At 37.7% G+C, this 26,832-nt stretch overlaps 1 protein-coding gene across 1 annotated transcript; it reads left to right on the top strand.

Moving 5' to 3' along the window:
* Window positions 1-6,409: 6,409 nt before the first annotated feature.
* On the top strand, window positions 6,410-25,231 carry LOC122137829. The gene is made up of 12 exons (XM_042726841.1): window positions 6,410-6,562; window positions 21,557-21,643; window positions 21,939-22,061; window positions 22,188-22,265; window positions 22,348-22,395; window positions 22,487-22,612; window positions 22,700-22,870; window positions 22,966-23,309; window positions 23,432-23,742; window positions 24,139-24,317; window positions 24,610-24,782; window positions 24,860-25,231. Exons 1-12 carry the CDS (start codon window positions 6,410-6,412, stop codon window positions 25,116-25,118), a joined length of 2,052 nt encoding a protein of 683 aa, XP_042582775.1. The 3' UTR covers window positions 25,119-25,231.
* Window positions 25,232-26,832: the final 1,601 nt, after the last annotated feature.

Here is a 26,832-nt window from a genome sequence, read left to right as displayed (position 1 = left end):
GTGCGCTCTCCTGAAGTCAACAACAAATCTCCTTCGTCTTCGCCACGTTCAGAGAAGAGATTGTTGTCACTGCATCACCGTTCCAGGCAGCTATATTACCTCGCTCCTGTAGTGTGTCTCATCTCTGTTGTAATGAGACCCACCACGTTCGTGTCATCCGCCAAACTTAATGAAGAGGTTGGAGTTAGTGTGACGGTCTGTTGCAGTCGGTGGGTCAGCAGAAGTGAAGCAGGACGGGGGCTCAGGCACAAATCCTTAGGGGTGCGGCCCCAGTGTTCAGGATGATGGTGCTGTGATGTATTGCTGCCGACCCGTACTTGCCTGAGGTCTTCCAGTCAGAAAGTTCCAACAGCCAGTTGCAACAGCGAAAGGTGAGCCCCAAGCTCGGACCAGTTTGTGAATGAGCTTGTTGAAGGGATTATTGTGTTGAATGTGAACTCGAAGTCTTATGAACAGCATTCTGACGTATAAGTCCTTTATGTCTAATGTGTGAGTGCTCTGAGGGATGGCAGTAGTGATGGCATCATCCGTCGAGCGGTTGGGACCGAATACTTAGGGTGGGCGATATATCTAACGATTTATGGATCATGCGCATCTTAGTCAGTAAATCTGGTTCCCTGATTACCGCTAAATCGCCATCACCTGCTTACAAATGGAGCGGCATTTAATAGACAGAGCCGTAGTTGATCACTGACAAGCTATGCAATATCGCGTCGTTTATTATCCCAGATGAATCGCCTTCGATAATCAACGCGCGATATTGCGTCCCTTGTCAGTGAGCTACGGCTCTGTCTATTAAATGCCGCGCTCCATTTGAAAGCAGGTGATTGGCGATTTAGCACGTCTAAGTCAAAGGAACCAGATTTTACTGACCGTAGATGGCGCATGATCATATCGTTGAGGATATATCGCCCCAGCCTAACCAATATGCAAAACTGGAATGAGTCCAGGGAGGTGGGGAGGGCAGGGGGACTTGATGTGGTGCCATGACTAGCCATTTAAAGGCACTTCATGAGGATGGAGTAGTAAGTGCAACAGCACGGTAGTCATTGAAGCAGGATGGGAGATGGCTTTCTTCGGGACTAGAATGATGGTGGTATAGTTTTGAAAACACTGTGGGAACCAACAGCCTGACTAAGTGAGCTGTTTGAAAATGTGCTGTGAAGACATCAGTGAGTTTCTGCCTGCACAGTCTCTCAGTACCACGACCAGGAATGTTGTCAAGGCTCCCGGAGCTTTGCGTGCATTGATCCCTGCTGGAAGGATCTCTCACACTGTCCGGCGGTCACCTGTCATCACCTGGTCACCGGGAGGAGGTGGAAGTCTTCTGTGCCAGTGGAGCTGTTTTTTGTTTCTACAAAGCGAGGCGAAGGAAGGTGTTGCAGCTCGTTAAGCTAGAGAGATGTTGCTGTCTACAGGTTCGTGGTGGGTGTTTTGGTAGTCCGGTAATGGATCTGTATCCCTAAGCCACAGGCTCTGAGTGTCTCTGCTGTCGACTGAAGCTGATGGGCTTAGCCTCCTGGCGAGAGTACCTGTCTTCTTAAGCCTCTCTGATGCCAACGGGACAGGGTAGGCCCTGGCTGTTCTCAGGCCCTACATCATCTCCAGCTATGAATGCAGCGTTCCACGTCTCCAAGGAGTCTGTAGGACCTCCCCTGTCATCCCACGGGTTTCTGCGTAGCCAGGGACAGTGAATTGGTTTTGTGACTGTTACATCCTCAATACACTTGTTGATGTAAGCAGTGACAGTCTTCTGAGTACTCACTGGAGGTCAGTGGTGTTATTGTAAGTGGCACAGACTGACGTAAACATATTCCAGGCATGTTGTGTCAAAAGCCCAAGAGTCTTGAAGAGCCGCTGATGATCCTTCCGGCCCACACTTGAATCTGTTTTTGAATGGTTTGGCGGACTTTTAGAATGAGCGGTTCTGTGTGCAGGCATTAGAATGTACAGTAGATGTGGTCTGAGGCACCCAAGGTGGGGGAGGGGGAGGGATTTGTAAGCTCCTCTCTGTGCTGGTGTAAACCACAATCCAAAAGTGTTGTTAAAACTCTTGTTGGGAAAGTTAATGTGTTGGGTATTTTGGAAAACACACTATTTAAGTCAGCCTCTGGTTGAAATGAATCCCAGTCTTTATGCTAAGAAAAAGCATCAGGGTGTGCTGTCTGCTGCTCATCTGATGTGCTGGTGCAGTTCATTTACGTTGACATCGTTCCTGTTGCAGTTGTGTGTGTTCAGGGGAATGTAAACCGAAAACGAAGCAGTATCGGCAGTATATTCCTTGGCACGACTTAGAACGGCACGGCGATTTAATAATCATAAACTCCGCCAGGGTTGTTGAGCAGTGTTTGAAGATCTACAACAGCATCGCCCCCCCCCCCCCCCGGGCACCATGCATCATTGATGTAAAAATACAAAGCCCGCCGCTGCGGGTTTTTTCCTCCCGCGATGAAGACCTCTGTCCTCTCCATAGACACGTCAGCTGGTTGAGCTGAATAGTTGCAGTCCGGAAACACTGTTGCCTAAGCCATGTTTTCCGTGAACACAAAAACACCAACAGTCTCGCTACATAGTCCTCTGAGTTTTGAAACGTAGATAATCAGAATGAAGTCCAGTTTATGTGTCCAAAGTAGCGTACGTTAGCCCAGTTCGATGGTGGGGATAGACTGGCTTGTGTGGGTTAGCCGTGAGCCTAGACTCGGATTACCTCCACGCTTGCACCCTCTTCTGACTCTCACGCCCCCACCCACTTGTTCGGCGTCTCCGCTGTGGGCGGAGATTGCATCAGTGGGGGTCGGTGATTTAATGTAGGCTCTGGAAGCAGACCGACGGGCCGCAGCTGTTCCGCGTGCGCAGGAGTTTAACTAAAAATGCGGTTCTGCCGACATTCCCAGCAGAAACTCTACGACTGTATGCGCGCGTATAAGACAGGTAGACGCGATGATGGACGTACAAAAATCACTGCGACCTCACAAGACAAAAAACACGGGGGGAAAAGCACTGCTTCTGTCGGGACAGAGAAGCCACTGTGCGTGGACGTGCCGCCATCTTGGATACGCCAATAATTGCCACTATTTGTATATAAGTATTTATAAATTGCAGAAACCTTGCTATTTTAAAAATAGTGTAAATCAGTTCTATACTGGCATAAAGGTTGGCTTGACGGTGGGACATTCGATATTCGCAAATCTAGGGACGTCTCTAAAGTTACATGCGGAACTACTATTACACTTCTTCAAATGTCCAGTAGCATGCGAGGATGACTAACAGTCATGAAAACAACTGTTAACTGTCCAGGTGTCAACTATAATGCACACCCTTTTATATTTTTGATAATTTGATAATTTTGATAATTAAAATAAACTGTAAATCATTTGGAAAACAATTGCTACTTTTCATTACCTAATGGACTTAAACACAAATTTAAAGTTCAATAGCATTTGAACAGAATGACTCACATTCATAAAACATACTGTAAAGTGTTCATCTCGTGTCAGCTATAATGCACACCTTTTATATTTTTCATAATTATTCAAATAAACTGTAAATCATATGTAAAAAAAATTCTACTTTTCATTACCGAATGGGCTCAAATGTAAAATATGCCATAATTTGAAGCTCAATAGCATTTAAAAAGAATGACTCACTTATTTTATGTAAAAGTTAAGGTATTTGTGTGGGTGTAGGGATTGGGGGTGTTCCTAGGAAATATGAAAATATTGAAAAGATAAAAAATATATATATATTGAAAAGATAATAATTGAACAATTAAAATTATGAAGTATCGTTGTCATCACTGATGTTTCTTTCATTACTGTTTAAAGTATACATCTGAAATATATTAAATATATTAATTGTACATTTTCAGCTCAAATACTATTGAGCTTTAAATTTGTGCTTGAGACCATTCAGTAATGAAAAGTAGCAATATTTTACATATGATTTACAGTTTATTTGAATAAATTATGAAAAATATAAAAGGTGTGCATTATAGCTGACACCTAGATATGTTTTATGAAAGTGAGTCATTCTGTTCAAATGCTCATTGAGCTTCAAATTATGGCAATATTTTACATTTGAGCCAATTCAGTAAGGAAAATTTAGCAATATTTTACATATGATTTACAGTGAATAATTATGAAAAATATGAAAGGTGTGCATTATAGCTGACACCTAGATGAACACTTTACATTATGTTTTATGAATGTGAGTCATTCTGTTCAAATGCTATTGAGCTTTAAACATTTGTGTTTAGTCCATTAAGTCCATTCTGTAATGAAAAGTAGCAATTTTCCATATGATTTACAGTTTAATTTTAATAATTATCAAAAAAAAAATATATAAAAGGTGTGTATTATAGTTGACACCTGGATGAACAGTTAACAGTTGTTTTCATGACTGTTAGTCATCCTCGCATGCTATTGACGTTAGAGAAGTGTATAGTAGGTTTCGCATGTAACTTTAGAGACGGTCCCCTAGATTTGCGACTATCGAATGTCCAACGTCAATCCAACTTTATGTCAGTATAATAGCATAGCTATTTGCACTTAGTGTAAATGGCACATCGTTTTAAAAATACTGTATGTGTAAAAGAGATCATTTGCTATTTGCACATAGTCTAAATAGCATCTTTCGCTAAGAAAATATGCTATTTACACCTAGGCATTCATCGCTGAAAACAGCAGCAGAATATCATCATCACGGATCTCTTGCTATAATACAATACAATACGTGCCACCTTGTCGGCTATTTATGGAAGCGCGTTTCCGCCACTAAATAAAGAAATAATTAATTAATAAAGAAATAGCAACTTTTTATCTCACAGTTATAAAATTTATATCTCGCTTTTTCTATATATATCGCAATTCTGAGAAAAAAAACGTCAGAATTAATGGCAAGATAAAAGCTGCAAATTAGGCATACCTTTATTTTTCTTAAAGGTAGGCCCTACCTTTCTTAAATAAATAAATAAATAAATAAACATTGTTTTTATTGTCTAAATATATAATAAATAAATTTCAGACGAGCAGTTTGTGATTTTCTGCCTTTATTAAAACATTACACTGCATTTGGTTTATTTGCAACATGATTCAATTAAAAACACAGCGCTATACATACATGCACGCTGGAGACCTTTTACCCACACAAGCTGCATCCGTGACAACAAAAGCAGACTTTTATTATGTTGTTAGCAGTTAGCAGGCGTAGTGGGGAGGAGCTGAGTAAATTTATTCTGACGTCACACAGGACCAATTCGACTAGGAGCAATCTTAAGATATCTTGTGACTAGCCGAAATTGAATTAGAGTTATCTTTAATTACATTTGTGGATGTACGGCGCGTCTTTTGAAGATATCAATAAAGTATTTTTTTACTAGTCAAATTATATTTAAAGATATCTCTAATCCGATTTCTTACTTGTGCAATTATAATTGCAGATATCTCTAATTGTCATTGTGACTAGTTTCGAATTATAATTATGACTATCCAAATTACAATTGTGACTATCCGAAATTTATATTTATGGATAGTCAAACCAAGTTTTAAATGCTAAAACGGCTTGCGATATACGTTGCCACGACGAAACCAGATTACGTTGCAGTTACATAACAGTTACTAATGTTGTGTTAGCTGGGATGGTATCGCAAGCCGTTTTTAGCATTTAAAAGCTAGACTGGATATGTGTTGCAGATATCTGTATTTCAGTTTTGCCTCGTCAAAAAGAACATTTCAGATATCCGCAACTACATTCTTCCTATCCATAATTGTTATTTCAGATTTGAATAAAGTTATTTTTCGTAGGGGATATGTTATCACTTTTGCCATTCATTTGTATGGGGTTTATCATTACAGATATCTACAATTCAGTTGCAGATATCCACTTTGTGAATTACGGATATCTGTAACTGAATTGTAGATATCTGTAATTCCAGTTTGAGATATCTACAATTTTATTCTGACTAGTCATAATTCCAGTTCAAGATATCTTTAATTCAAGTCAATTCAAGATATCTACATGTTCCTTTTCAGATATCTTAAATTAAATTTTGACTAGGCGAAATGACGTTGTAGATATCTGTAACTGGAATTATGACTAGTCAAAATGGCATTGTAGATATCTCAAACTGGAGTTAGGGATAGTCATAATTTAATTGTAGATATCTGTTATCAAGTTATAGATATCTTGAGATGAATTTTGATTAGAGATATCTGAAATTTGAGATATCTGTAATTTTCATTCAGCCTATTTAGTATGTAATTCCCATGCTCGTGAATTAGAGTTTTGCCTAGGCGAAATGACGTTGCAGATATCTTTATGCAAATTAGGCCCGCATCGCACTTTAGGCGGGAGCAGAGCGTGTTGTTGTTCTAATCATTCAAATCGCACCTGTTAACTTGTAATTAGCACCATGTCGGAGCAGCCAGAGGGCGAAGGAATTTTTAATCGTCTTTTTAATGCTGCAGCCCGTGCACGACAGGAGCTGGCAGCGAGAGAAATGATGATTCAACCTTACTCTCCACAACAAGACGACTATTTCGCCGGCGAGTTCATCGAGTTCGAGGTAATTTTTCTTTTTTAACATCAGATTTGCTAATGTGCTATCAGAAGTTCGGGGTAGTTGTTTAATAACTTAAAGCAAAACAGTTGCCAAAATGCTAGGGTCTTTTTGTGAATGTACTGGAGTCAAACGTTCATTTAAAATGATATTGACGACAAAAACTGTACTTTTAAGATTGACTGTCGTTACGGTCTAATGACTTTTTGAATGGGTTTGCTAGGGGCACTACTAGCAGCTAGAACTACTGCAAATACACATCAAAATGGCTATTTTTTAAATATCAAGAAGGCTCGACACAACATGACACTTTGCTTGTAGTATTATAAGGGTCCCTACACGTGTACTCGAGCAGTGAGAACATTGTTCGTGTACAAAAAGTTTGCCTAAAAGGCGTTTTTTGTTAGCACAGGACGTGGCTACCCACGTTTTTTACAGAATACAGAACCATGAACGTGGGGATACAGAGAAAAGACAAAAAAACTAAAGATTACATTCATAAAACGTAAAGCTTTTCTATTGGAGGGGATTTTTTTTTAAGTGATGACAATAATAACTGTAAATCATATGGAAATACTTTGCAGTTAGGTTTGAATTTAAGGTATCTTGCTTTGTGAATATGATATCATACAAAAAAAGTTTAATATATCATCTAGCTTTTTATTTTCAGAGACATCCGAGTGAAAAAGAATCTTACTGACAGAAATATTACTGATGAAATGCAAGATATATGACTGCGGTCAAGCCAGCCGCCAAGTCGAAAAGCACAGTCAATCTAGACGATTTTTTATTTTGAGGGTGTAGTATAAACTGCCTATTACGGTAAAACCCGTCAGAAAACTGATCTGGATGCAGCGCTCTTCCAGCGAACGCGATTTTTTCCCAACACACAGTCCGTAACTGTCTGATGTTGAATACCAAAATAAAAGCCCTCCAATACACATATTACAAAATAAAAGCAAGAATATACGCTTGCTGCATCTATATATTTAAAAACATATAAAAATAAAAGTTCTAGATTGCACAGACCACTTTCACCTCAGATTGAGAGTACACCTTGCCACAGTGTCAGCTGCGTCGTTTCAGGACTGTCTGATGTGGAATTACAAAATAAGAGCCTCCCAAATCTCATAAATAATCTGCTGCATCTCTACTTTCAAAAATCTATAAAAATAAAAGTTATAGATTGCACAGACCCATTTCACCTCAGATTAAGAGTACACCTTCCCACAGTGTCAGCTGCATAATTTCAGGACTGTCTGATGTGGAATTACAAAATAAGAGCATCCCAAATCTCATAAATAAGCTGCTTCATCTCTAATTTAAAAAATATATAAAAATAAAAGTTATGGATTGCACAAACCAGTTTCCACTTCAGATTGAGAGTACACATTTCCAAAATGTCAGCTGCATAGTTTCAGGACAGTCTGATGTGGAATTACTTCAGATTGAGAGTACAAATTTTCATAAATAAGATGCTAAATCTCTACTTTAAAAAATCTATAAAAAATAAAACTTATAGATTGCACAGACCCATTCCACCTCAGATTGAGAGTACACGTTGCCACAGTGTCAGCTGCGTTGTGTCAGGACTGTCTGATTTGGAATTACAAAACAAGAGCCGCCCAAATATCATAAATAAACTGCTGCATCTCTACATTAAAAAAACTATAAAAATAAAAGTTATGGATTGCACAAACCAGTTCCACCTCAGATTGAGAGTACACCTTCCCACAGTGTCAGCTGCGTCGTTTCAGGACTGTCTGATGTGGAATTACAAAATAAGAGCCTCCCAAATCTCATAAATAAACTGCTGCATCTCTAATTTCAAAAATCTATAAAAATAAAAGTTGTAGATTGCCCAGACCACTTTCACCTCAGATTGAGAGTACACCTTCCCACAGTGTCAACTGCATCGTTTCAGGACTGTCTGATGTGGAATTACAAAAATAAGAGCCTCCCCAAATCTCATAAATAAACTGCTGCATCTCTAATTTCAAAAATCTATAAAAATAAAAGTTGTAGATTGCCCAGACCACTTTCACCTCAGATTGAGAGTACACCTTCCCACAGTGTCAACTGCATCGTTTCAGGACTGTCATATGTGGAATTACAAAATAAGAGCCTCCCAAATCTCATAAAGAAACTGCTTCATCTCTACTTTAAAAAATATATAAAAATAAAATTTATGGATTGCACAAACCAGTTCCACCTCAGATTGAGACTACACCTTGCCACAGTGTCAGCTGCATCGTTTCAGGACTGTCTGATGTGGAATTACAAAATAAGAGCCTCCCAAATCTCATAAATAAGATGCTAAATCTCTACTTTCAAAAATATATAAAAATAAAAGTTATAGATTGCACAGACCCATTCCACCTCAGATTGAGAGTACACCTTCCCACAGTGTCAGCTGCGTAATTTCAGGACTGTCTGATGTGGAATTTTTAAATAAGAGCCTCCTAAATCTCATAAATAAGATGCTGCATCTCTACTTTAAAAAAAAAATATATAAAAATAAAAGTTATAGATTGCACAGACCCATTCCACCTCAGATTGAGAGTACACCTTCCCACAGTGTCAGCTGCATAATTTCAGGACTGTCTGATGTGGAATTACAAAATAAGAGCCTCCCAAATCTCATAAATAAGATGCTAAATCTCTACTTTCAAAAATATATAAAAATAAAAGTTCTTGATTGCACAAACCAGTTCCACCTCAGATTGAGAGTACACCTTGCCACAGTGTCAGCTGCATCGTTTCAGGATTGTCTGATGTGGAATTACAAAATAAGAGCCTCCCAAATCTCATAAATAAACTGCTGCATCTCTACTTTAAAAAATCTATAAAAAATAAAAGTTGTAGATTGCACAGACCAGTTCCACCTCAGATTGAGAGTACACCTTGCCACAGTGTCAGCTGCATCGTTTCAGGACTGTCTGATGTGGAATTACAAAATAAGAGCCTCCCAAATCTCATAAATAAGATGCTAAATCTCTACTTTCAAAAAAATGTATAAAGATAAAAGTTATAGATTGCACAGACCCATTCCACCTCAGATTGAGAGTACACCTTCCCACAGTGTCAGCTGCGTCGTTTCAGGACTGTCTGATGTGGAACTACAAATTAAGAGCCTCCCAAATCTCATATATAAGATGCTGCATCTCTACTTTAAAAAAAAAATCTATAAAAATAAAAGTTATAGATTGCACAGACCCATTCCACCTCAGATTGAGAGTACGCCTTGCCACAGTGTCAGTGGCATTGTTTCAGGGACTGTCTGATGTAGAATTACAAAATAAGTGTAAGAATATACGGTTGCCTCACTCTACTTTCAAAAAGCTATAAAAAACAAAAGTTCTAGTTTGCACAGACCACTTTCAACTCAGATTGAGGGGACAGCTTGACATGGTATCAACTACAAAATGACATCATGTTCTGATGTTGAATTTCACATATAAAAATGTTTAATATTATAATAATTTAGACTTTTCTTTTACATTTTTCACAAAACAGTGTTTATACTCGGTGTAATAAAAACAATTTACAATTTACAATTATTAATAACAACTTAAAAGAACAACTGCACACTTCAACAACAACAACAAAAAAAAAGATAACATTTGTTTTAATGAAACGATTTAAGAGCACAATATGCAGTTCCATTTGTTAGCTCTGGCCTGTTCCAGGTCTTCTTTGGCCATACCCAGGCACTCTTCATGGTACCACCTTTCACATGTGTCACATTGGATCTAGAAATGTAGAAGTCGGAAATATCAGGGAACTGCTAAATTTTAATATTGCTATTGCTTTTCACTTTCCCATTCTCTTTTATCTAGTGGTTAACAAACTTACCAATTTATGAAACGATGCACAGATCCAGCAGTCTTTTTAAGTGAACACATGGCACAGTTTTCGGCTTCATCGAACACATGCAATATTCATGTAAACAAAAATTAATTAGTAACACAAACAAATATTTTACTCTCCCATCCAGCCTTTAAATCAGGCTTCAAAACAGTCTTTTACCGTCAGTGACAATAACAATGTGTGTTACTTGTTTTATGTACATTGGTGGTGGCATGTAGACAAACAGTGCATTTGCATCCCCTTCATTTTGGTAAACACACTCTTTCTATGACATTGCAGATCAAATAATTTCATGAATTCAGGCCTCTGCATAGTCATCTGGCATCTGTAGTTGTTATTTTCCATAGTTGTTAATTTAAAAGTTTTGTTACCATGAATTACCCTTGATTGTAGTGAGACCTATCAGATGTAGGTAATGCAAGATTATAATATATTGTAACTGTAACTGTAAGCTCCCCTTGAACTTATTAGCTTGCTATAATACTGTGACATCCATGCATTTTGTGGCAGCTTTAAAGTAATAGTGTAAAACCTTCATATGACTGTTGACCCCTTAAAAGACAATTCTTAACTGGTGTGATCTCTATCTTTGCTGAAAAGTGACATTCTTATTAGAACCATATCTAACTGTCAAGATGCTTAACAGACTTGGTAAGCATGACAGTTTTCTTTCAAAAGCCATAGAAATAGTGATGTTTACCATCTTTGGACTGCCACTGTATATTGTAAAGTACAAAATCACTTACAAACTATTTGATTATTGTAAACTAATAGTTAACAAACTGCAGTTAATACATTAATCGACTTCATACAAACACTGATTTCATAAGTCATTGTCATTGAAATCAACACTGTTAGTAAAACTTTATAATAAGGTTCCATTATTTAACACTCACTACGATTGATAAATGATGTATAAGTATTGTTCATTCTTCATGCTGACTAAATTAGTTAATCTATGTTCATCCTATGTTCAAGTGGTGGTGCTAGAGACTCCAAATTTGCTTTGGTTAATGTTGAGACTGTCCTCTTTCAGTGTACCAAATTTGACAACTTTCCTGCAAGTGGTATGGGCTGCCATAGACTCAAGAGTGGAAGAAATGGACGAAAAAAAGAATAAGAACACCCACGGATACAATAGGAGCCTACGCACCTTCGGTGCTTGGCCCCTAATAATAATGCCTATGGATACAATAGGTGCCTTTGCACCTTCGACTATTAACTCTATTAACTTTAAAAATTTATAAAATATTAACTACTATCCAATACTTTGCAAATGATTTATAAGTGATTTATTATTGTTATACTTGACTTCTGCTTGGTGTATTTGAATTTTGATTTGAGTCAGATCTGAAAAGCTGCATTTTATTAAATATTCCAGCACACAGCAGACAAGAACTTGCTTTACAAACCTGATGCTTTGAGTATCTGCAGAGCCATAATTTTCCGTTCATTGCCCATTTCCTTTCTGGAAGTTCCAAATTGTAAAACGGGAACAGCTGGAAATGCATTCATTATTCCCCTTGCCATCTAAAAAATCAGTGATATAAGACCATCATGTACTGTATCAGACTCGAGCATATGGCAGCATTCTTAACTAGAATTCCCCAAATATTTTTTACTTTGTCATTTTGTACAGTCCTATAAAACATTGGAACAGAAACATTTCCTTAATATAAAGAAGATAAGAGAGAGGGGTATTACAGTACACTTCACATACCACATACCATCTAGCCGTATTTTTTTACACCTGCTGTGTGTATTTACTGTTCAGTTATTTGTTTAGTGAAGATTTATATATTATACAAATATTATTTATATATTATTATAATAGTAGCACAACGCTACTATTTGGAATTGTACAGATGCTAAATTTTATTTTGTTACTGAGTACTTGTAACATTATTTACTTGTAATGTTTAATTAAAATAAAAGTTGTATATCTAAGTTGTATCTCAAGATGATGAGTAATGTCCCACCAATGTTAACACCTTGTACACATTGTATGCCGTAATAGTTTATGCACCCCAAAGCAAAACCTGTAAATGTGTAATAACAGTATGGGATGCTCTTATTTTGTAATTCCACATCAGACAGTCCTGAAACGATGCAGTTGACACTGTGGCAAGGTGTACTCTCAATCTGAGGTGGAATGGGTCTGTGCAATCTATAACTTTTATTTTTATACATTTTTTTTAAAGTAGAGATGCAGCATCCTATATATGAGATTTGGGAGGCTCTTATTTTGTAATTCCACATCAGACAGTCCTGAAACGATGCAGCTGACACTGTGGGAAGGTGTACTCTTAATCTGCGGTGGAATGGGTCTGTGCATCTATAACTTTTATTTTTATAGATTTTTGAAAGTAGAGATGCAGCAGATTATTTATGAGATTTGGGAGGCTCTTATTTTGTAATTCCACATCAGACAGTCCTGAAACTATGCAGCTGACACTGTGGCAAGGTGTACTCTCAATCTGAGGTGGAACTGGTCTGTGCAATCAAGAACTTTTTATTTTTATAGATTTTTGAAAGTAGAGATTTAGCATCTTATTTATGAGATTTGGGAGGCTCTTATTTTGTAATTGCACATCAGACAGTCCTGAAATTACGCAGCTGACACTGTGGGAAGGTGTACTCTTAATCTGCGGTGGAATGGGTCTGTGCAATCTATAACTTTTATTTTTATAGATTTTTGAAAGTAGAGATGCAGCAGATTATTTATGAGATTTGGGAGGCTCTTATTTTGTAATTCCACATCAGACAGTCCTGAAACGATGCAGCTGACACTGTGGCAAGGTGTACTCTCAATCTGAGGTGGAACTGGTCTGTGCAATCAAGAACTTTTATTTTTATAGATTTTTGAAAGTAGAGATTTAGCATCTTATTTATGAGATTTGGGAGGCTCTTATTTTGTAATTCCACATCAGACAGTCCTGAAATTACGCAGCTGACACTGTGGGAAGGTGTACTCTCAATCTGAGGTGGAACTGGTTTGTGCAATCTACAACTTTTATTTTTTATAGAATTTTTAAAATAGATATTCAGCAGTTTATTTATGAGATTTGGGAGGCTCTTATTTTGTAATTCCACATCAGACAGTCCTGAAATGACACAGCTGACACTGTGGCAAGGTGTACTCTCAATCTGAGGTGGAATGGGTCTGTGCAATCAAGAACTTTTATTTTTATAGATTTTTGAAAGTAGAGATTTAGCAGCTTATTTATGAAATTTGGGAGGCTCTTATTTTGTAATTCCACATCAGACAGTCCTGAAATTACGCCGCTGATACTGTGGGAAGATGTACTCTCAATCTGAGGTGAAAGTGGTCTATGCAATCTATAACTTTTATTTTTATAGATTTTTGAAAGTAGAGATGCAGCAGATTAATTATGAGATTTGGGATGCTCTTATTTTGTAATTCCACATCAGACAGTCCTGAAACGATGCACCTGACACTGCGGGAAGGTGTACTCTCAATCTGAGGTGGAACTGGTTTGTGCAATTCATAACTTTTATTTTTATAAATTTTTGAAAGTAGAGATGCAGCAACTTATTTATGAGATTTGGGATGCTCTTATTTTGTAATTCCACATCAGACAGTCCTGAAACAAAGCAGGTGACACTGTGGCAAGGTGTACTCTCAATCTGAGGTGGAACTGGTTTGTGCAATCCATAACTTTCATTTTTATATATTTTTTTAAAATAGATGCAGCAGTTTATTTATGAGATTTGGGAGGCTCTTATTTTGTAATTCCACATCAGACAGTCCTGAAACGATGCAGCTGACACTGTGGGAAGGTGTACTCTCAATCTGAGGTGAAAGTGGTCTGTGCAATCAGTAACTTTTATTTTTATAGATTTTTGAAAGTAGAGATTTAGCAGCTTATTTATGAAATTTGGGAGGCTCTTATTTTGTAATTCCACATCAGACAGTCCCTGAAATTACGCAGCTGATACTGTGGGAAGGTGTACTCTCAATCTGAGGTGAAAGTGGTCTATGCAATCTATAACTTTTATTTTTATAGATTTTTAAAAGTAGAGATGCAGCAGATTAATTATGAGATTTGGGATGCTCTTATTTTGTAATTCCACAACAGACAGTCCTGAAACGATGCACCTGACACTGCGGGAAGGTGTACTACTCTCAATCTGAGGTGGAACTGGTTTGTGCAATCATAACTTTTATTTTTATAGATTTTTTGAAAGTAGAGATGCAGCAACTTATTTATGAGATTTGGGATGCTCTTATTTTGTAATTCCACATCAGACAGTCCTGAAACGAAGCAGGTGACACTGTGGCAAGGTGTACTTTCAATCTGAGGTGGAACTGGTTTGTGCAATCCATAACTTTTATTTTTTATATATTTTTTAAATTAGAGATGCAGCAGATTATTTATGAGATTTGGGAGGCTCTTATTTTGTAATTCCACATCAGACAGTCCTGAAACGATGCAGCTGACACTGTGGGAAAGTGTACTCTCAATCTGAGGTGGAACTGGTCTGTGCAATCAAGAACTTTTATTTTTATAGATTTTTGAAAGTAGAGATTTAGCATCTTATTTATGAGATTTGGGAGGCTCTTATTTTGTAATTCCACATCAGACAGTCCTGAAATTATGCAGCTGACACTGTGGGAAGGTGTACTCTCAATCTGAGGTGGAACTGGTTTTGTGCAATCTACAACTTTTATTTTTTATAGAATTTTTAAAATAGAGATGCAGCAGTTTATTTATGAGATTTGGGAGGCTCTTATTTTGTAATTCCACATCAGACAGTCCTGAAACGACGCAGCTGACACTGTGGCAAGGGGTACTCTCAATCTGAGGTGCAATGGGTCTGTGCAATCAAGAACTTTTTTTTTATAGATTTTTGAAAGTAGAGATTTAGCAGCTTATTTATGAAATTTGGGAGGCTCTTATTTTGTAATTCCACATCAGACAGTCCTGAAATTACGCAGCTGATACTGTGGGAAGATGTACTCTCAATCTGAGGTGAAAGTGGTCTGTGCAATCTTTAACTTTTATTTTTATAGACTTTTTAAAAGTAGAGATGCAGCAACTTATTTATGAGATTTGGGATGCTCTTATTTTGTAATTCCACATCAGACAGTCATGAAACGAAGCAGGTGACACTGTGGCAAGGTGTACTCTCAATCTGAGGTGAAAGTGGTCTGTGCAATCAGTAACTTTTATTTTGATAGATTTTTGAAAGTAGAGATGCAGCAGATTATTTATGAGATTTGGGTGGCTCTTATTTTGTAATTCTACATCAGACAGTCCTGAAACGACGCAGTTGACACTGTGGCAAGGTGTACTCTCAATCTGAGGTGAAAGTGGTCTGTGCAATCTAGAACTTTTATTTTTATAGATTTTTTCCAAATAGATGGAGCATCTTATTTATGAGATTTGGGATGCTCTTATTTTGTAATTCCACATCAGACAGTCCTGAAACGATGCAGTTGACACTGTGGCAAGGTGTACTCTCAATCTGAGGTGAAAGTGGTCTGTGCAATCTAGAACTTTTATTTTTTATTTGTTTTTAAATATATAGATGCAGCAAGCGTATATTCTTGCTTTTATTTTGTAATATGTGTATTGGAGGGCTTTTATTTTGGTATTCAACATCAGACAGTTACGGACTGTGTGTTGGGAAAAATCGCGTTCGCTGGAAGAGCGCTGCATCCAGATCAGTTTTCTGACGGTTTTACCGTAATAGGCAGTTTATACGCGACCCTTAAAATAACGTGGCGGCTAGATTGACTGTGCTTTCCGACTTGGCGGCTGGCTTGACCGCAGTGATATACTGAAGCTGAAATGTGAAGCCACAATTGTTTAGTATAAGAACAGAAGTAGAATAAGTGTAAAATAGATTCTTCCTCCTCTTGGCAAAAAGAGCATAGTGGGGAAATATTATGGTAAAATTTACTTAAATATTTATTACAAGGTAATTTGTTTGGCACTGTCCATACCTAATGAAATGTGGTATTTGGGGAAAAGTGCAAACCAATTCCCATAAGCCTTAATAACTGTACTCTTTCTATCAGTTATAAAGTTTCTTAAAAACAAATTACATTTAACATCCATGATATTTACCCCTTGTATAAATAGTTGAGGGACATTCATATTCAAATAGTCTTTGTAAGTTTAATGTAGTTCTGTTTTGATACATTTAAACCATATAGTTCAATAACATCTTCATAAGAATAAAAGTCTCCCCTATTGTTTACTAAGTCTGAAACAAAAAACAATGCTTTTATTAAACCAATAAGGGAAGAAAGATTATTTACGGGCTGATAATATTGATTGTTCTATATGATATGAGGAGAAAAATTGTGTTTAAAGATCAGCTTCCATGACATAATAACATGGAATGTTTCATAGGTAGTCTTGTACATTTAAAATCACAAGAAAGCAACATTTTTTTAATTTCCACATATTTCAAAAATCAAATTAGGAATCCAGAACCAGACTGAATTCCCCTTTAAACATTTTTTTCCAACCAGTTTATTTTAAAAACCTGGTTCAAGGTAAAAGTCTAAAACATTCAAACCTTCCTTTGAGTACAGTTGAGTTAAAGATTTCCTGCTGATGTGTTCCCCTTTATTTTTCCATATACAGGTGCTGGTCATATAATTAGAATATCATCAAAAAGTTTATTTATTTCACTAATTCCATTCAAAAAGTAAAACTTGTGTATTATATTCATTCATTACACACAGACTGATATTTCAAATGTTTATTTCTTTTAATTTTGATGATTATAACTGACAACTAAGGAAAATCCCAAATTCTGTATCTCAGAAAATTAGAATATAAATTAAGACCAATACAAAGAAAGGATTTTTAGAAATCTTGGCCAACTAAAAAGTATAAAAATGAAAAGTATGAGCATGTACAGCACTCAATACTTAGTTGGGGCTCCTTTTGCCTGAATTACTGCAGCAATGCAGCGTGTCATGGAGTCGATCAGTCTGTGGCACTGCTCAGGTGTTATGAGAGCCCAGGTTGCTCTGATAGTGGCCTTCAGCTCTTCTGCATCCTTGGGTCTGGCATATCGCATCTTCCTCTTGACAATACCCCATAGATTTTCTATGGGGTTAAGGTCAGGCGAGTTTGCTGGCCAATTAAGAACAGGGATACCATGGTCCTTAAACCAGGTACTGGTAGCTTTGGCACTGTGTGGAGGTGCCAAGTCCTGTTGGAAAATGAAATCTGCATCTCCATAAAGTTGGTCAGCAGCAGGAAGCATGAAGTGCTCTAAAACTTCCTGGTATACGGCTGCGTTGACCTTGGACCTCAGAAAACACAGTGGACCAACACCAGCGGATGACATGGTACCCCAAACCAGTGGTTCCCAAACCTGTCCTGGAGGACCCCCTGCACATTTTGTATGTCTCCCTAATCAGACACACCCAATTTAGTTCTTGCAGTCTCTACTAATGAGCTGATGAGTGGAATCAGGTCTGTAAGATAAGGGAGACATACAAAATGTGCAGGGCAGGGGGGCCTCCAGGACAGGTTTGGGAACCACTGCCCCAAACCATCACTGACTGTTGAAACTTTACACTGGACCTCAAGCAACGTGGATTGCGTGCCTCTCCTCTCTTCCTCCAGACTCTGGGACCCTGATTTCTAAAGGAAATGCAAAATTTACTTTCATCAGAGAACATAACTTTGGACCACTCAGCAGCAGTCCAGTCCTTTTTGAAGCGAGACGCTTCTGACGCTGTCTGTTGTTCAAGAGTGGCTTGACACAAGGAATGCGACAGCTGAAACTCATGTCTTGCATACGTCTGTCATTGCATACGACTCCAGCTGCAGTCCACTCTTTGTGAATCTCCCCCACATTTTTGAATGGGTTTTGTTTCACAATCCTCTCCAGGGTGCGGTTATCCCTATTGCTTGTACACTTTTTTTTCTATCACATCTTTTCCTTCCCTTCGCCTCTCTATTAATGTGCTTGGACACAGAGCTCTGTGAACAGCCAGCCTCTTTTGCAATGACCTTTTGTGTCTTGCCCTCCTTGTGCAAGGTGTCAATGGTCGTCTTTGGGACAACTGTCAAGTCCGCAGTCTTCCCCGTGATTGTGTAGCCTACAGAACTAGACTGAGAGACCATTTAAAGGCTTTGCAGGTGTTTTGAGTTACTTAACTGATTAGAGTGTGGCACCAGGTGTCTTCAATATTTTCACAATATTCTAATTTTCTGAGATACTGAATTTGGGATTTTCCTTAGTTGTCAGTTATAAACCTCAAAATTAAAAGAAATAAACATTTGAAATATATCAGTCTGTGTGTAATGAATAAATATAATATACAAGTTTCACTTTTTGAATGGAATTAGTGAAATAAATCAACTTTTTGATGATATTCTAATTATATGACCAGGACCTGTACATTTAAAATTAGGAGAGTCAATAGATTTACAGGTGACAGAATTAACATAAAGGGATATAGAAGGATAAACAGCGTGAAATTCCTTCAGCTTTAGATGGAGTTCTGCCATATATTGTTAGGTCTCTTTGTAACCGTAAGCTAAAGATCTTTTTGGCAGAATCTAATTCAGGGAAATTTAGAGAAATTGGCTACCTCACGTTGTCTTCCGGTTTCTGCCATATGTAAGTTCCAGTCTTAAATTTTTTTATCTTAAGTAAACTCCTTGTACACGAACAATGTTCCCAATGCTCCTCGAGTTTGAGAGCAGCTTTTAAACGAACATTTGACTTGTTAATTTACCTGTTAGCTACTGTTACAACCTGAAATCAATACCTACAGGCTATCATGGCTTTTTGTGGAAAAAAAAAAAAGAACTAATCTGAACTAAGAACTTTTTTTCTTCCTGATCCAAGGAAGTTAGTGTTATTGCATTTCCATTGCAAGAATAGCATGCATGTCAGCATCTTTATTAAAGTGTATTAGTGTGAATCTCTCTCATAAATACACACACAGGAACCGTTTAGCCAAGAATTACTGCTGACCGTTATGTATTTGTGTTTTACAGGAGGATCTGGTGGCCGAAGGGAAAACTCTATTTGGCAAGCAAAACTTTTCCTCCTTCCAGGGCCAGATAATGGTTTTCTGCCCCCCACAATAGAACCTGAGGAACTGGCTAAACATGGATTAGGTAAACATGAGATTGAAGCAGATAAGAATTGTGTTATTTACTTATCTAACCTTCTTGCAAAGAAAGCTATGGAATAAGCTGCTTTGGATTTTATGTTAGCTTGAGCCTGTATGGTCTGATTTGTTATACTGTCTCTATATTGGGAAACATTTGACCATGTTAATACATTTAGCATTTGTTTTAAAGAAATATTGCAGAGTAGTTTACTCTTTGATGCATTTCCATAAGTTTCCATGTAGCCATTTTAATAGTTACACCTATGCAACACTTTTTCATGCCAAGGCATCACTTTGAAAGTGTCCAGGAATACCTCCCAATGAATTCTTTTGCATCAGCTATCTGAAGTTAGTCAGTGGTGGTTATGGTTAGTGTGAGGATCTGGGTGGTGCATTCAGATGCTAAGCTACACCATATATTGTATGTTAATGTTCTTTCACATATGGTCAAATGTGTGATGGCCTTGTGAGTGAGACCAGGCTCTTTCTTCTGTCATATGCAATTTTCTTAGGAGTGTAGGGTTTCGTTTAGTTTCAAAGCTGTAAACTTAGTAGAAACACAAATGATCTTAGGTTAACTGTGGTAGTCACACAGGTCTACTTTTTGGGTTTGGCAACACTGCGATTATGTCTGAAAATATGAGTCCTGAAAGATCTTGTAGCAACTAATGAATGTTACTTTGCCACTAGGAACCGATTATACTGATGTTTACATTTCCATTTTTAGGAAAACCTGTGCACGAGTCAACGGAGACCGGACGCACAAACTCAAAGATTGGGTTAAACTGGAGTTTATCTGAGTTAAACAACTTTGTTTGCCAAAGCTACCCTCACATAAGTTTAAATTTGGTAGGCTTTGAATTGGCAAGGACAGGAAGGACGCAAGTTAGTTCTGTGAAGGAACTAAAAGCAGTTGTTGGCAAAAGCAGGCTTTACATCGTGCCACGAGCCACTGTCTTGCAGGTATGGAATTATACACCGGGATTTATATCACACTACAATCATATCTATACCTATAACTGAAGTAGGGCTGTGCGATTAATCGAAATCATAATAAAATCACGATTTGAGCGTGCGCGATTTCTAAATCGCTTTATAGCACGATTTTCCGCGGGACCAACCTCCCGCAGTAGCCTATGCTATCCGATCCAATCAGAATGCAGCGCACCTAAGTGGAGCGCGAGAACAGAACAGACTGGGCATATGCCTAACTCCAGGTTCACACTCTGTCTGTGATGCGTATTTTTTCAGAGCCCATTTTAATGGATTAGAACGTTAACACTGCACACAGTAAAAGATGTGAACAGAAAAGGTTAGAAATTGAAAGGTTCGAAAAGAATGAATATCTAGCGTATGAGCATAGTGAGTGAGTGAGAGGAGACACGTTTTAAGTGCGCGCCGTCTCTCCGGATGAGAGCAGCGTGTATCTGAGCACACGTGTCTGGTTTTGTGACAAAGTAAAGAAAATCTACGTGCGAGCGGAGAGATTCGCGCTCGCGCTTTATTTTAATGTGCTTTCACGTTACAATAACGCGCTCTCGCTGCTGCTTCTGCACCGCATACACATACTGTATACGCACTGCAAACGGAGTACGTGTGAACCTTGGGCAATAAATATATTTCAGCACCTGAGACAATGAGCTCTATGACCAATGAATGGCAAAAAATAAAATAAAAAATAAAATAAAAGCCCTGGACACGGGATTTTTTATTTTTTATTTCTTTTGCCTTATGTCTAGACATTTAGTTTGACATCTTTACTTAGTGATTATTTTGACTTATGTCTGTTTTAGAGGCATGTTACAACTTTTTGATAAAGCTCTCATTGTTTTTCTTTTGGAAATATGTTTCAAATTTATACTGAATGCATTTATGACTGTAAAGCATGTCTCTGTGTGTCAAAATCGTGATTAAAATTGAAATCGCACAATTGTTCAAAAAATCGTGATAGGTTTTTTTTTTGTCCATATCGCACAGCCCTAAACTGAAGTTACCCTCTCTACCCTCAGGTAACATCACCACCCTCTGCCTTGTCCCAGAATTCATTCCCACCACTCCTAGCAGTAGATGAGACCTCACAAGTGGTTTCAGATCAGGTCCATATTAAAATGATTGCACATCTAATGTTTTTTATGTCCACTATGCACTTTGTAGTGATGAGTGGCAAATACAAATAGAAACAGGTTTTTTTTTTTTTCCTTTTTTTTTTTCTAATATGTATTAAGATGTATCTATTTATTCTGTGTGATGTCTGAGCAGTTACATTCCCTAGGATAAGTTTTTGTAATTTTTCTACCTATGGTTATTTTCTAATGATGTATTTTGTTTCCACTATGAGTGTGTGTTCTCTTGCTGAAGGTGAAGTCATTTGGATTTTCTGTGTACTACCAGGTGGCATCCACATCCTCTGCCATATCCATGAATTCATTCCCACCACTCTCAATTGCTCCGGTACAAGATGAGACCGCGCCTGTGGCTGAGAGTACCCAAGCTCAAAGTGTGGTTGCGAATCAGGTAACCAATTTTGGTACTGTATAGAATAAATAGTATTTATTCATTTTATGTGCGTGTACTATTTAATGGTGATTTGTGAGAAATGCCTTGTTTTTTTGGGGGTTTTTTATAAATACTTTACTTTAGGCTCTTCAAGAATGGCGAGCAATACGTGCCCAGCAAGACCAGGAGTATAATACAAGTTTGTTGGTGGATCAGGAGAAGGTAATGCTTCCAAGTTTTATTTATGTATGATTTACATTCTCTTACATAATGCATACATTCTTTTAATGTGGTCTTTTAATAGGAGAGGAAGAAACTAGTCTATCAGGCTTGTGAGGAAAGACGTCAAAAGGTTTGTGTTTATAATAAATTAGTTTGATAAACTAGCTGAAGGTTTTTTTTTGTTTTGTTTTTTTTTTTTTAAATGAGAGATCACATTTCAGGCTATTGAGGCTAGACGTCAACGAATGTCTGCATGTGAGGAACCCTCAGATGGGGTGTTGATCAAATTTAAATATCCAAATGGACACACCAATATGAGGAAATTCCGTTTGTCGGAGCCAATCCAGGTGATGTGTGTTCAGCTTGAGAAAATATCAAGTGTCTTCTCAGTGGTTCAGTGGGTTGTAAAACTTGACTGTTTCACATCTTTTTAGATCTTGTTTGACTTTGTGGGACAAGATGATATTGCCAGTGAAATCTTTGTGGTGCAAGAAGCTGCATCATCAAGATCAGTTGAGAGCAGTTGCTCCGGGTCAATAATGGATCATGGCATAAATGCATCCTCAACTCTATATGTGCTTTGGTTTTCAAATAAGGATGTACAGGTAAATGTGTTGCATTTTTTTATTTCCTGGCTCAAATGAAAACGGAATGTGTTTTGGTTTGTGCAAGCTCATGTATTATGCATGTTTGTCTTCAGGAAATTCTCTCAGATCAACAAAATGATGGAGCCTATGCCCTACACCATACATCTCATGGTCAGTCATCACTGTCTGAGAGCTCCACCCAGCCAATTCTCTCTGTGCCCTCTTTCCAGCCACCGCTGCCTGAGCCCTCCACCCGCTCAGCGCTGCCTGAGCCCTCCACCCAGCAACCGCTCACTCTGTTCTCACAACCACAAGAAATCCTGACTCTTTATGATGAACCACCACTCTCTCCTTTATCTGCCCAAGAACCAATCATTATTCTTGATGAACAAGATGAGTCGGTTTCACAAAATCAGTCTCCTGTATCAACACATCACCTCGGAGGACCTGTGGATGAGTGTGTTTTTCTCATTAACTTGATTTTATATTTTTCTAGTGTATGTAGATGTTTCATTTTCTATATCCTGTTACATTTAATCAGGTAGTTAAAATAAAATGCATGAACTTCTTTGTTTGCAGGATTGATCTACAGACCATATTGAAAAAAATGGTCAGCAAAGTTGATGGAAGATTCTGTCCAACAAGCAACCAAATAAATGTGTGCAGGGATAATGTTTTACTGTGTAGCCTGCGGGCATTCAATCGTAGGTTCTTCAACCCTGAAGCAAAATTGGATGTTGTGTTTGTGGATGAAGATGACAATGGTGAAGGGGCAGTTGACGAAGGCGGCCCGACAAGAGAGTACCTAAGGCTGTTGATGAGGGCCGTCCACCAGTCAAATATCTTTGAGGGACATGAGAAAGACCGGCAGTTGTCTCTTGATACTCAAGGTAGGGAAGCCCCAATTCTTAGGACTGTCCTCATTCAACTGGCAGAATTCTAGAAATGTATACACGGAAACATGATTTCTCCCTTATTTCTCCTGTCTGATTTGTTTATTCTGTTTTTTGTTTTTTTTTATGTACTGGGCAGGTTTCATCCTGTGTTTATTGTCTGTATCGTCTTTTATTTTAGTTATTTTGCCTTAATTTGTTAACTCTTGGTTAGGATTTTTCCATGATTCTTCGTTTCTTTAATGTACTGAATCACCTTTTTGAAACATGTTTTGAAAGGTGCAATAAAAAGTTATTTGTAGTAGCACTAATATTAATCATAGCATTTTAAGGTGTTAAATTAACAAGCATTACAGCAGAGCAAGATTTTACTGTTATTTCGTTAAATTTTAGCTTTGCAGACTAAACTTTACATGTGGGTGGCAAAAATGATTGCTGTGTGTGTGGTCCATGGAGGAGTCGGTCCACATTTCTTCTCCGAAAGGCTTTTCCATCAAATCTGTGGGATACCAACACCCCTGGCCACGGTGGATGAAGTTGGTGACCATACTTTCAGGGAACAGTTAATAAAAGTAAGCAGGAGAAAGGTGTTATACATTGAATGTACAGTACAGTGACACAGCCTTATTTTCTATTAACTTTCTATTATTTATGAATCGCTTCAAACGTGTTCAGGTTACCTGCGTCACTTGGCCTTCAGCCTCGTGGCTGCGACCGAACCACAGCCGTGAGGATATCCATGAACATTCTCATGAACACGAGTGCTATATTGCTTAAACATCTAATTTATATAGGGAAGGTATCTTTACAAGCCACTCACTCTTTATTTTTTTTTATTTTTTTTCTTTCTGTCTTTCTTTTTAGATACAGGAAGCAACAACAGTCCGAGAGGCGAACAGTGCAATTGCAGAGGCAGCAGATAGTCTCAGCATTATAGGTGCCTTAAGACATGTGTCCAGCCTGGAGGAGAAGGACTCCCTTGTCCAGTCAGCTGCAGACTTCTTCGTCAATGGAAGATTGGCGACTGCCCTGGACCAGTAAGTCCCTCACCTGTCTGAAAAATGAAACTGTCATTGGCCCAGGACGATTCACACATTGTAACATGTTTTTATAGGTTTGTTGAGGGGTTAAAAACCCTTGGTTTACTGGAGGAGCTGAGGAAGAATCCGGCAGTGTTCTACAACATGTTTGTCAGTGAGGAGATTCCACTACAGGCGAAGGACCTATGCACTTTATTTGACTTGTACTTCTCTGTGCAAGGCAGCAACAGGAGAGACCGAGAAAACATGACAATATGCTTTTGGCGTGACTGGTTAATTGATATTGAAGGTATACTATTTATTGTACAAGTTATAATAACATGGACTTCATAAGTACAATTATTAGTGGTCCTTTTGTTGTCCTGGTTGGGAGGAAAATAAATGCTGATAATGCCATAGTTGAAGTGACATTGTGAAGTCTGGTTGTTTGAACGTGGGTAGCTCCCTTAAACTTGTTCATATTGTGTTGTAATATTTTACCAAAAATGTACTTGCCTGAGGCATTTGTGGTTGATATTCACCACAAAAAGTCCTCTGTCAGCATGCAACTTCCAAATTGCTCCAAAGTAACGCATACAAAAGGTTAGGGCTAGGCGATATGGCCTAAAAATAAAATCAACATACGTGTTTCTCACCACTTTCTTGTATTACAGAAGGAGAATGAAGTTCAGTATACGTGTTTATGGTATTGGAGTTTACATCTGGAGCTTCAACAGTGCCTCCACTGGGATTTCCACACCGTCCACAAATTCAGTTTCTTCATGAGGGCAACAGAATATTCCCAGAAGCAAATACTTGTATTCTTGTACTCCGCCTGCCACTGCACTCTTCCTATGAAGCCTTCAAACAATACATGATGGAGGGAATTTTGCAAGCTCCAACCTTTGGACTTGCATGATGTCACTGTGTGTAAAACTTATTAATGGAAATTCAGTTTTCACTTGAGCTATAGTTGTGCTTGGAAGTTTATTGAACAGAATGCTGTTGAAGCAAGTCACTGGTTCAGATGTTAATTTTAGAATCTCATGCACTTTAAAAAAAATAATAATTAGATGCAGTAATCCTGTTTATTTTGCATGAGTAACAGTTCACTTCAGTTGATTGGCAGTTATTCAATATTGAGCTTTTCGGCTAACTCAAACTTTTGTAGTTTTTTTGCTTTAAATTATTTTTGTTAATAATTTTATAAGTTATAAATTTATATATTTTATTTGTTTTGAAAATGTATTTTTTCTTTAGGTTTTACGAGACATATTGGGCTTATAGTTCATGGTTACTATGATGACACTGAGGTTGATCTAATGAATTAGATATCCTTTATTAACCAACTGTAAGGAATTATTGGGCTTATAATTCAATAAGTTTGACAGCCAATATGTTTGGTTAATGTACATGTTGGTGAATACACAGTGAATACAGAGAAGGCAAACAAAAAGTCTGGCTGGTTTGCTGGATGTCAACCTCAACAGCTTATCATAGTAAACCTGTCCCCATAACGACTCAGTCTCTGTTCCGATTGGTGGATTGATGTTAAAGTATTTTTGGCAGTTAAACCTCTCTCCTCAACTGTTAATCTAAAATTCTCATTCAAGCCATTAAACGATCTATGTTTTTCATACATTACCAGTTTATTCATCTTTTTTTATTCATCTTTTCAATCCCATTCAAAATAGTTAAATCCTTCTCCACATTTCCAAGGATTCATATTGAATTTTTCTTTTTCATGCATTTTCAAATCTTGTCTATTGATTCATATTCCATTTAAAGCTTAAGATGTTTAACATTTTTTATACATTAAGAGTTTTATTCAACATTTAAATCTCATTCATACTAATTAGATGCTTGTCCACTTTTTCTACGAATTATACAACAATGGGAGTTGAAAGGAACAATACAAATATTGTCAGCCAACAGTAATACAAAAAATAAAATAAAATACAAAACATAACACAGCACCAACAGTGTTGTTAGCTACTGCTAAATCTAGTGGACCTGCCATTAGCTACCCATACCGCCTTATTTTAACAGAAAATGTAACTTAAAGCTG

Source organism: Cyprinus carpio, chromosome B7 (genome assembly GCF_018340385.1).
Source record: "Cyprinus carpio isolate SPL01 chromosome B7, ASM1834038v1, whole genome shotgun sequence".
Taxonomy (NCBI): Eukaryota; Metazoa; Chordata; class Actinopteri; order Cypriniformes; family Cyprinidae; genus Cyprinus; species Cyprinus carpio.
The sequence above is the reverse complement of the archived record's forward strand: the minus strand, read 5'-3'. Positions and strand labels throughout refer to the sequence as shown.

Coding starts and splice junctions, on each gene's coding strand:
- LOC122137829 (XM_042726841.1), top strand. CDS start 6,410: ATGTCGGAGCAGCCAGAGGGCGAAGGAATTTTTAATCGTCTTTTTAAT. Junction 22,396..22,486: donor GTGAGGAAAGACGTCAAAAG/GTTTGTGTTTAT, acceptor ATCACATTTCAG/GCTATTGAGGCTAGACGTCA. Junction 22,613..22,699: donor GTTTGTCGGAGCCAATCCAG/GTGATGTGTGTT, acceptor ACATCTTTTTAG/ATCTTGTTTGACTTTGTGGG.